This window comes from Schistocerca serialis, chromosome 6, assembly GCF_023864345.2.
Source record: "Schistocerca serialis cubense isolate TAMUIC-IGC-003099 chromosome 6, iqSchSeri2.2, whole genome shotgun sequence".
Lineage (NCBI taxonomy): Eukaryota > Metazoa > Arthropoda > Insecta > Orthoptera > Acrididae > Schistocerca > Schistocerca serialis.
In genome coordinates this window covers 387819038-387831474 of record NC_064643.1, presented here as the reverse complement: position 1 = coordinate 387831474, position 12437 = coordinate 387819038, and the positions used below count along the sequence as shown (strand labels likewise).

General features: G+C 37.9%; 1 protein-coding gene across 5 annotated transcripts in view; it reads right to left on the bottom strand.

The window, feature by feature from the left end:
* The window catches only part of LOC126483834 (E3 SUMO-protein ligase PIAS3), a 277101-nt gene that overhangs the window by 194019 nt on the left and 70645 nt on the right, over positions 1 to 12437 (bottom strand). For all 5 annotated transcript variants that reach the window (XM_050107036.1, XM_050107041.1, XM_050107039.1 and 2 more), the window contains one exon: positions 98 to 299. In XM_050107036.1, the coding sequence (XP_049962993.1) occupies positions 98 to 299 (202 nt within the window). The remainder of the gene's footprint in view (positions 1 to 97; positions 300 to 12437) is intronic.

The following is a 12437-nucleotide window of genomic DNA, read 5'->3' as shown; positions in this document are numbered from 1 at the left end:
CAAAACCAGTTTTAGTTTAATATAATAAATGCTATTTTTCATGGGCATGGATTAAACATGTTTCAAAACAATACAATTTGCCTCAAGATTTATTTACCGGTGGTAGTGGCCTGTCTGGTGCTTGGACGATGTAACCTGATGGCTGATATACATTACTGCGTTGTTGCTGCTGCTGAGGCTGCTGTTGCTGCTGTTGTGGTTGCTGCTGCATGTTAGTACTATGGACACTTGGAAGGTCTTTCCCTGGTGCTGGTGATGGTTGTTGTAAAGCTAAAGCTGCAGCACTAGCATGACTCTGTCTGAAATAACATAATTTATGTTACTCTCTTTTACATGGCCCTATTAGTGTAGCTTTTCCAACAACATACTTTAATACACAAGTGACACAGTTACTACATCATAGAGTATTAAGTAATAACACTAGCCAAATATGGAAGTGGAGCACTTATTACACAACAATCCACAAAAAAAAAGTAAATTTCTGTTTCCTTTTTATGGAGATAATAAAACATAGCATTTTCCCCCTGAGTATAAGAACAAGGCTTGCTCACTTATGTCACAAATACTGTGGAATTTCAATTTTATATTCTCTGATTTTATGTTTTTCACAGTTTTACATCATTAATTTGTAGCCCCCGCAAAAAACCCAGATGGTCAATGCTAAAAATTCCCCGATTTTACATTTCTTCCTAGTAAGGTTTACCTAGACTGTAGGTTCTTACTTGACATCTCGCTTGACTTTGTCCCTTTTGGTTCCCATTGACGTTTGATGTGACTGAAAAAGTTATAAGTGACTTAAAAGACAGGTAATTCGCATCACGAGTGGTGGCAGAATTAAGGGAATATTTCAGGCCGTCGTGGAGAGGAGATATGTGAGAAAAGAAATACTGACATAATCCACGATCCCTGTCACCAACACAACTTGCAACATTTAGCTTCACCACGCAGTTATGATACAACTACTGCTAGGTTGCAGTGGTAATAGACAGACAGACAGACAGTTGATGCGAAGTGTTCCGTACCAAGCCAATATGTGACAAAGGGGCCCAGCCATCACCTTTTGTCGTGCCATTTATAACTCCGTCTCATCTTTTTTCACGTATTTCCAATGTACTGCATTCAGTAATGATACAAATCGTCAATCTTTTAAATTCAAACATTGAGTCCTGAAGAATATGCTTGGTCATAATCGAGGAAACGTCGCCCATTTCCAGCTACTTAACTCTTACTTACTGGCTGGCGGCTTGTTAAGCCATCCAGTGCCAGCGCAGCCACCACACTACACTAACAGATGTAAATTGAGCTCACCTACTAGACGTGTGGGGAAGCGGCCCTTCAGCGAAGGGGGTGCAGGTAGGGGTGAAAGCATTTTGTGAAGAGCTGATAATAAGACTTTTTGTGCAGATGATGTGCTATAACAGAGGTGTCACATGAAAACAGAACAAGGGTTTTGCAATATCACATTAGAAAGACTTTTGTCTATCTTTCAAATTTACATTTTACACAGTGTACAGAAATTTACTGAGCTGACTTATAGTAAGTTTGTAATGTCAACTGGGGAAGTAAAACTCATTTTTTCATGTCTGTGTTTCTCTCATCAAGACTAAAATAACACTTTAATGGTGGTGAGCATATTAAGTGTGGCTCATAAGAAAAGCATTAAACAATAACAGCAACAGTAACAAAGTATGTCATTAAGCAGATGCCCGCATTTATGCTTTTGGTTTCACCACTCAGCTGCTGTGATATTCTTGGTTTACTTCACCATGTTCATCAAACTTTGCTTTTATATGGATGAGCAAAAAGGATGATCTCTCAAAAATGTGTGTTTTGAGCATATAATTTCTAGTCGTAGACACCGATCAATTTTTTGACGAATTTTTCTTGCTGTTACACACCTGCAATTTTTTTTAAAGAACCGATGACATCCTTTACCACAAATTATTGTATAACCATTGTATTGTACATTTAATTTCCTTCACTTAAACAGATTTTATACAAAGTTTGGAGATGACTGTCATTGTTAATCATATCTGCCAGTTACTTTTTTTGTGCATTTTTTTTTTTTTTACATTTTCCTCAATTTCGCATTTTTTAAAGAAGGAACCGCACAAAAATGTAAAAAAGTGGTTTCACTGGTTACCAATTTTAAAATATTTTCTGTTGAACTTAACACTAAATACGCCAAGAAGAATGAACGACTAAACATCGGACACAAACATGCAGGTAAATAATGTACACATCTGTTCATTACTGCAAACATTAATTCACAATAACACAGGACACAAAAATTTCAAATCCGACCATCTCCAATTTTTGTCAAATTTAGTGCATTCATTCTCCCGACAATAGAATGAAAAATGCCAAATTTAAGAGTTGCTGCAGAAGTCTGACAAAAGTGACAGTTGCCACAAGTTCTGGAAACGTGCAGAAAATTAAGACACACACTGCAGACAAAAATAGATGTAACTTCTATTCGAAAACAGATAGAACTGGGAATAACCTTTCATATGGTGTGCAACATGACCATAAACAAATAGTGTACACAATTAAGGTTGGTGACCTTTAAGATCTCAAAAAATGCCACCTTTGAAATTAATGAAAAAAATTTTATTCCTTCTTCATGTTATGCTTCATAACATAGTGAGGGGGACAAAAAAAATCAAGTTCAGATGACATTTGTATTAAGGAAACATTTATGCCTACAGCTATGTGACACAATAAAGCAGTACAAATTGTATATAATGTGCAACAAAAAGGCATAAAGTACTGAAAACATGTTAACTGTTAAATAGGTGGTGTGACAACAATGCCATAGTAAAGTAGCAATGTGGACAGGCCAATAGCAAGCATTCTTCTGTACATCAAGAACATGGTAAGACCAGAGAAATGTATAAAAGCTTGGATGACAGCAGGGGTGCTGCATGTAGAGAGGATGCCACTGAAAAATGTGCTGTGTGTTGTGACTGTACAAATTTACCACAAATATGTACTTTGAGAGGATCACATGCTGCTTTAATCCATTTGGGGTAGAAAAGTTTACGTAAAGCGCAATTGTGAGTGGTTGACAAAGTGACAGACCACAAAATATGTGGTAGATGTAGGAAATCATTAACACGGAAACAAAAGCCTGTGGCTGAAGCAACTATAGTGGAACAGATAGGAATCAAGAAACTACATAACTCTTTAGATCCATCTGCAGATCAAAATATTGCTTTGCTTGCATTAAATGACAATCTGGTATCTCTTGGTGAATCCCTAGTCACAAATAAGAGACAGAAAGATAAAACATATGTGCAGAAAATGTTTGAGAAAGTGCCTGAGCTATTCCAAAGTAGATATATACCCAGTGTGGGAGAAAATACAGAGGATGAAACAAATGTGTAATGTGAAGGTATAATTCAGTTGAAAAAGCAATTCAGTACTAGTACGACGAGCAGACAATGTTGACCTTTCTTCTGAAAAGTTAGAGCAGTTAAAGGTTTGAAAATGAATTTGGAGCTACGAAGTATTTAGTGAGAAAAGTGATACGATTTGTCAAAGAACATGGTATCACAGCAATTCCTAACCTGAGACCTAGATGTGTCATAAGTGAACATTTTGTGAACTGTGCCTGAATTCAACAACAGAGAAAATAAGAGACACAGAGCTGCATCAAGCACTTAAAGATGAACATACTGCAAACAGTACATCCAGGCAGGTAGGTAGGTAGGTAGGTAGGTAGGTAGGGAGAGAGAGAGAGAGAGAGAGAGAGAGAGAGAGAGAGAGAGAGAGAGAGAGAGAGAGGGGGGGGGGGGGGGGTTCCACCAAAATGTGAAGCTCGTGATGGAAGTTTGCAGCTTTAAAGCATTGACGCATGATGCCAACAGTTAACTTAACATGTACGAACACTGTCCTGAACAACCAAACAGTTGTTTGTCATCATCTGAGAACTGCTCTGGTACCCATTCTTTCATGGTATACCTAGGAGAGTTCTCTGATGAACATGGAATTGATGGTACGACATACAAGCTGTGGACACCTACAGATAGAACAACTCTCCAGGTGCGTCTGTCTTCTGCGGAAGGCTTCTTGTAAAACACTGCAAACGAATTACAACGCTCCTGTTGCACTTCTTCATAGTTCTCCAACAGTCTGAATTTACAAAAAATCTGAAAAAGGAGGTCAGTGACAATGTACACATTGTAATGTGCAATTTCGCAGAAAAAGCATTTGTCCTGTAGGATGTGGTTCATGGCTTTCGCTGGAACAATGCACAGAAACAATTCATCCACTTGTTGTTTATAATAGACACCCAGAAACACGTGCAATAGATCACATTTCATTTGTTATCATAAAAGAATGCCTTAAACACAATTATTGTAAGCATTTATCTTTTCCAGCAATGTTTGGTTAAATTCATGTCATCCCAATTCCATAGAACACACAAATATATGTATTACTTCTCAGATAGTGTGTGTGTGTGTGTGTGTGTGTGTGTGTGTGTGTGTGGTTTTCTTTTTTTTTTTCTTTTTCTTTTTCCTCTGTGCAGCAGCCCTATATAAAATATATCTTTTTTCATCACAGTGATTTGTGGCATTTCTTTACCAAGTCACATGGTAAAGAACCATGTGATGGTATCACTAGTACCAACAACACCATCAAGAGACTTGCTACCCGTGCCAGTTCCCACTGCAACTGCAATGCTCAGATAATGAAAGCCAAACAGTTGTTTGAATGGTGTTCCAAGGAAATTAATCTCTGCACTTTCATTATACTACAGTGAGTACAATGAAGAAGTATCTCTATGTCAAGAGTAGTTAGCAAAATTCACACAGCTGCAAGTATCCACATCGCGTTCATCAGACATGAATCTCTAACATGGATCCAGGAAGACTCATGTCTCGGTGATGTCAAATGGTTTGTTGTATATGTAGATGAACGTCACTGGTGGCCTGAATGCATTTTGAATGCTAATGAAGATACCAGTGGGGTTACAATTAGCTTCCCACATCCTCGTGGCCATTCATCTTTATTTCTATTTCCCTAGAAAACCAACGTCTTTACTGTGGACAGGAACGATGTTATTGCAATGGTTGACATTAGAACACCATCAGGCTGAACATATGTCCTTTCAATAAATTAAGCACATTTTATATCATGTTACCTATCCCTGACAGATAGTAAGTCCTGACAATGTGCTTGTCATAATGTCTGTGTAAATATGAAGCTCTTTGCCATGCCTTTCACGTTTGTTTGGCTGGATCGTTATCACATGCTTCGGATCACCGAAAGTCAGAGGTCTGTTAAACAGCTTATTGCAAATGCTTGCTACTGGACTGTTCTCACTGCTATCTCATTGTGCACAGCCACCTTTCTAACAGTTTTTTTTTTTTTATAACTTTATGCCATTTTATTGCACACTGCATACAATTTGTATTGTTTTACTGTATCACATGGCTGTACAATTAATATGTTGTCCCAACTTCATCTTTTACTGTATTGTACAGTTAACATGAAGAAGTGAACACAATTTTTCTGTCAGTTCTGAGGTGGACATGCTTTGAGATATTCAAGGTCATAGAACAAGGTGCCTGACCTTAACTGTGTACACTGAACATGGTTGTGATAAATATCATTCAAAAGTTTGTTTCCAAATCTTTCCAAAATTACCTGTTGCACAGAAGTTACAGCCTTTTTATCTGCAGTGTGTGTCAAAATTTCTGAACATTTTCAGAACTTTGTTGTACATCTGCTACAATTTTGTAATTTGGCATTTTTCATTCACTCTTCAAGTTCAATTAACACTCCAAATTTGATGAAAATCAGATGGTGGGGCTGGCACCTTTGTAGATTTGACATGGAAAGACTATACACACTTTGATGAATTGTAGAAAGTGTCCTGAAGAACAAATGAGGATAGGAAACCAGGTCCAAACTCGTCATCAAACGATGCTACAGAGTGTTGAAGTTTCAGAGGGAATGCCTGCCGCCAAGTTATACCTTTGGCAGCAAAGGCATACTGTAATACACAAACATCTCCCACGACTGCACTTAGTGGCTTCTTAAAGTATGCAACCCTAACAGTCTGAACACTGCCATGTGCACTGCAAAGAGTTTCGCTAGTAGTCAATACCATTACAACTCATATTTGCTGCTGAGAGATGGCTTTCTCAACAGTCTGCAGCTTCATCAGATGATGTTTTCAGTAACATGTTATTACCCTCAATTTGTTCCCCGATTGTGTAATTCCCAAAAATGGAGAATATGCCACCAAATGAACAAATTTCTTTCTGATCTGTTTCAGTTTACCACTCTTCCAGACTTTAAGCATCCCTCATATCGATAAATGTCAAAGAAAGACCAAAACCAAAACTGTCAGCCACTGTCCCCAAATAAAGAAATTCTGAATTCTACTGGTGAACTGTGGTTTTGCATTTCCCATTATTCACTTCATCTACTTATCTCACTAATAACTATGTCCAATTTCACTAGTGAATTGTATCTAGTTCAAGCACTTAAGCGTTTACTTAATTTGAACATACGTAGACTTTTCAGCTAATTTTACATATGATGTTTTATATTAGGGCATGGACCCATGCGTCATTACTCAGCAACAGTATTTAGAAAATAGCAAAATGTATCACCAGTTTGAAGAAATCTTAAAAAGATGATACATGTCAATGATAATAGAAACTTGACAGAATGTGTTGAATAAAATAAGGAGAGTCGGAAATGTCTTTGAGAGCAATTAGAAATGATGAAAACATTAACATTTTGGAAAAACCTGAAATAAAATCTTATTTTCGATAGGTACTACATTTCATGAGTTAAGATAGCAGATACCACTGTATCTTTTAACAGAAAATCATAAACAACTGAGACTATTTCAAAGTTTCCCTAATTCAAGAGATGAATCGGAAACACAAATAGTTAATAATGAAAATTACATTCCAGGAGTAATGCCACTGTTGTGTTTAAAGTCGTTCAACGAACAAAGAAAAGGCATCTGTGTATGGCGGTTCAAAGGACATTATGAAAGAAAATTCAAGAAATATTTACAGAATGTTTGCAAAAGATGACACAAATGCCTTAATTATTCTACTTTGCAAGAAAGAAAACAGTTTTTATACATAGTCTACCAGTATAATGTAGTAGATATTTACTAAAAAAACACATGAACCATATAAAAAATGGTGCTTTACTCATGTAAAGGTGTAAATATAACAAATGGACCATCTGCGAGTCATTAATGAAATTACAGAATATCAATGAGTATGGATTACAACTTTGTCTAGGTTTCTCAGACTTTGACAATTTCAAGAAAACCTGAACAAATATCCTTGAGAAACAACACACTGATTCAACCTATGTTAGTATACTGAAGAAACTTGCTCACTGCACTCAAGCCTTGGTCTTCTCTAAAATTTTTACAGTCCACACTTACTTCCATTACCAAATTAATATTCCTTGATGCCTCAGAAAGCATCATGTTGAGTGATCCCTTCTTTCAAACAAATTGTGCTACAACCCCCCCCCCCCCCCCCCCCACCCCCCCCCAGCTTTTGGTTCAGTACCCCCTCATCAGTTATTTACTCTAATAACATAATTTTCAGCTTTCTTCTGCAACACCAAATTTCAAATGCTTCTATTCTCTTCTTATATAAAAGTGTTTACTGTCCATGTTTCATTTACATAAAAGGATACATACTACACAAATTCTGTCAAAATAGACTTACTACTAATAAAATTTATACTTAATATTAACGAATCTCTCTTTTTCAGAAATGACAAGTCTGAAGGTGTGAGATCTGGGCTGTAGGGCGGATGAGGAAACACAGTCCAATGAGGTTTTGTGAGCTCCTCTTGGGTGTGCAGACTTGTGTGAGGCCTTGTTGTCATGGAGAAGGAGAACTTCGTTTGGATTTTTGTAGCGACAAATACGCAAAGTCTAATATTTCAGGAGTCACAGCTGTGCCCGGCCAATTGGCATGCTGGATACCGGACAGGTTTGTGTGACCTTGTTGCGATAACTACATGTGCATCGCCCAACGACTCACCAAACTTTATTTCACTGCTAGGTCTCAGTTGACAGCTCTCTGCTTGGAACACATCTCCGGTGCAGATCTTTGAAAGCTACATAAAGTGCTGCCACTTATCAGAACTTCATGAAACTACAGGGGCTGAAGCAAGAATATTTCATGATGCCTCACAAAATTCCGCATTATTCCAACCAAAAAAAAGTGTTGCCTTACTTATTGAATGCCCTTTGTAATTCAACTACATTCCATTACACCATTTTACTTTTGTTGATAGTCATCTTATAACTTTGTTCAGCTGCTCTTCCAACTCATTTGTGGTCTGACGGAATATGTCATATGCAAACTGTGAAGTTTATTTATTCTAACTTAATTTCAATTTCCTTTCCAAATTTCACCTTGGTGTGCTTTACTCCTTTCTCAATGTACAGATTAAATAATATTGGCGGTCACACTACAACCCTTACCCCTATCTCAAATAGCGTTGTTGTTATCTAATCTTCAACATTCTTTTGTAGCACCACACTTTGAACTCTTCTATTCTCTTCTTGTGTGAACTGTTTATCGGCCAGTTTCACTTCCATACATGGCTAGACTCCAGACAAATACCTTCAGAAAAAGACTTCCTGACACTTGAATCTATATTCGATGTTAACAAATTTCTCTTCTACGGAAATGTTTTTCTTGACATTGTCAGTCTACATTTTACATCCTCTAGGCCATCTTCAGTTATTTTGTTGCCCAAACAGCAAAACTCATCTCCTGCTTTAAGTACCTCATTTCCTAATTAATTCCTTTTGCATCACAGTAATGATTAAATTATTCTCAGTGCAGAACTCTACCAGGCAGTTTCCCCTTTCATTCCTTTCCCCCAGTCCATGTTCTCCCAAATGTTTTTCTCTCCGATTCCTTTTCTACCAACAAATTCTAGCTCTCAATCACAAATTGTTGCCTTTCTTAATTAATTGAATAATTAATTTTATCTCATCATACAGTCTTCCAATCTCTTCATCTGGAGCAAGTAGGAGCATATATTTTTATGTTTTGCTTGCTTTGTTCTCTCTCTCTCTCTCTCTCTCTGCTTCTATAGGCTAGAGCATCCACTGTGCTGTTCATAGTAGATTCCCTGCATTCCTATTTTCTTATTCATTTCATTCATTATCAAACCTACTCCTGCATTACCCCTATTTGATTTCATGTGGTAATTCGATACTGATCTGACTGCAAGTTCTTTTCTTGCTACCATTTCACTTCTCTAATCCCCACTGTATTTAATTTCAACCTATCCATTTCCCTTTTTAAATTCTCTGATCCGTCTACCCAATTAATGGGTAGGCACACACTCAACCACAGAACAACAGTCCTTGTACACACCGAAATACCCATACCTTAATACCATAGCTTGCTAATAGAGTAGCCAAATCAAAACAGTGAAGCCAAATTGATGTAACAGCGGAAATATTGGGAAATATTGCATCTGCACACACACACACACACACACACACACACACACACACACAAAGATCCAACCATCATGAGACACAGTTATAATGTTTGTTTTTGAGATTACCAGGCCTGGAGATACTGACAGGTTTCAGATAGATTATTTAATGGTAAGACAGAGATTTAGGAACCAGGTTTTAAATTTTAAGACATTTCCAGGGGCAGATGTGGAGTCTGACCACAATCTATTGGTTATGAACTGTAGATTAAAACTGAAGAAACTGCAAAAAGGTGGGAATTTAAGGAGATGGGATCTGGATAAACTGACTAAACCAGAGGTTGTACAGAGTTTCAGGGAGAGCATAAGGGAACAATTGACAAGAATGGGGGAAAGAAATACAGTAGAAGAAGAATGGGTAGCTTTGAGGGATGAAGTAGTGAAGGCAGCAGAGGATCAAGTAGGTAAAAAGACGAGGGCTAGTAGAAATCCTTGGGTGACAGAAGAAATAATGAATTTAATTGACGAAAGGAGAAAATATAAAAATGCAGTAAATGAAGCAGGCAAAAAGGAATACAAACGTCTCAAAAATGAGATCGACAGGAAGTGCAAAATGGCTAAGCAGGCATGGCTAGAGGACAAATTTAAGGATGCAGGGGCTTATCTCACTAGGGGTAAGATAGATACTGCCTACAGGAAAATTAAAGAGACCTTTGGAGAAAAGAGAGCGACTTATATGAATATCAAGAGCTCAGATGGGAACCCAGTTCTAAGCAAAGAAGGGAAAGCAGAAAGGTGGAAGGAGTATATAGAGGGTCTATACAAGGGCGATGTACTTAAGGGCAATGTTATAGAAATGGAAGAGGAGGTAGATGAAGATGAAATGAGAGATATGATACTGCATGAAGAGTTTGTGAAAGTATTTGTATGGAGTGTAGCCATGTATGGAAGTGAAACGTGGACGATAAATAGTTTGGACAAGAAGAGAATAGAAGCTTTCAAAATGTGGTGCTACAGAAGAATGCTGAAGATTAGATGGATAGATCACATAACTAATGAGGAGGTATTGAATAGAATTGGGGAGAAGAGGAGTTTGTGGCACAACTTGACTAGAAGAAGGGATCGGTTGGTAGGACATGTTCTGAGGCATCAAGGGATCACCAATTTAGTATTGGAGGGCAGCGTGGAAGGTAAAAATCGTAGAGGGAGACCAAGAGATGAATACACTAAGCAGATTCAGAGGGATGTAGGTTGCAGTACGTACTGGAAGATGAAGAAGCTTGCTCAGGATAGAGTAGCATGGAGAGCTGCATCAAACCAGTCTCAGGACTGAAGACCAGAACAAAAACATGGTGTGATGCTGATAGATCATGCTCATGAGGGCCAAGCTGTCAGAGTAGCATAGAACTAAAATCTATTGATATCATGGAAGGCTGTCAAGACAAAATATCATGAGAAGCTGAACACGCGAGCACTGTTTTAGTTCCACAGCTACACCTGAGCCAGTTTCACAAAGAACACACTGACATCTGCTGCTTCTCTAGGCAATCAAATCATGCCTAGCCACCGAGTATTTTCCCGACATCGCACTCGGTGACTTCTTCCTCTTTTCTCAGATGAAGAAGCCATTCTCTGGCAGGTATTTCCAGAAAGAAGACAAGGTGATTCTCGACGTGGAACGGTTCCTGAACAGCCAAAAATGTAGATTTTTACACACAAGGTGTCCCACAAGTCATTCTTCATTGGGAAGAATATGTCTCACTGAAAGGCGAATTTGTTGAAGGATCCACCAAATTTCATATTTGGAGTTTTATTTTTTTCAACGTGATACTGAAACTTTATGATCATTCCTCATACATATAAATGCTGTTCCTTCCATTAAGGAATGTGTGTTAATGAAAAATATCTGAGCTACTTTATCCTGCAGGTGACACTGTACTGTATACATCTAATAAAGACAAACAACAATAATGAGGTGATTTAAGAGAGTTTAAAATTAAGCACGAAAATTACCTACAATGCGACTAAAATAATGAACAATTAATACAATGAAAAGTAAATTGCACAAATGAATAATGAACTCAAGAACCAATATGTGATTTTCTGCATTTAGGGCACATGTTGACGGTGACTGGATGGAGGGAAATGGAAATTAATACTTTTTGATAAATTTGATACGATTTATAAAACAAAACTTCCACTTATCTCAAATGGAAATTTTACAAACTGTACAACACTGTACTGACTAGCTGTAGAGAGACAGAGAGCTTCAAAAACTAATGATACTCAGTGAGCAATCGAATGACAAAATTCGGGAATTTCTAGAGCACAGAAATCAAGAAACACACTAACCAGGGAACATATTAGACAGAAAGACACAAATATGACTGTAATGAAAACCAAAATGACAAAACATGCAGGAGGGTGAATAGATTGTAGTTGGGCGAGTTTTTTGCTGGATTCCAAGATGTAATAAAAGATTAATGCAATGTGGGTTGAAGGCATGTGCAGGAGTAACGTGAATACCTATCGTGTGTGATTTTAGACTTTTCCAGAGAATCAACTGCTCTCAGGTGTTCAGCTGGGGAAGTCATTTACAAAACAATATTTTGACAGTATCGCTCACTGTCATCTTCAGGTGATACCTGCAGAATGAGCATCTTCATGATGTAGTGCCTCCTTTATACTATTATCACTTATTGCTCACTAGCCCTTCCCTCACCAACCAGCCATGTCTGGTGGTGGTGGTGGTGGTGGTGGTGGTGGTGGTGGTGGTGGAGTGCGCGATCGCTGTCCCTCAGAGCTTTTGTCGCCACTGTCAGGCGTCACTCACAGAAGTCACTCTCAGACAACGTTATGACTTAAGCTGGTTGAGTGCTGGGTCCTATGCATCACTGAATGTAAAGCCACTATCATGTTTCAATAGCCTCCTTTAAAATGCAGTTCCAAAAGGACAAGGTTTGTCTTAGTGCTTTTGT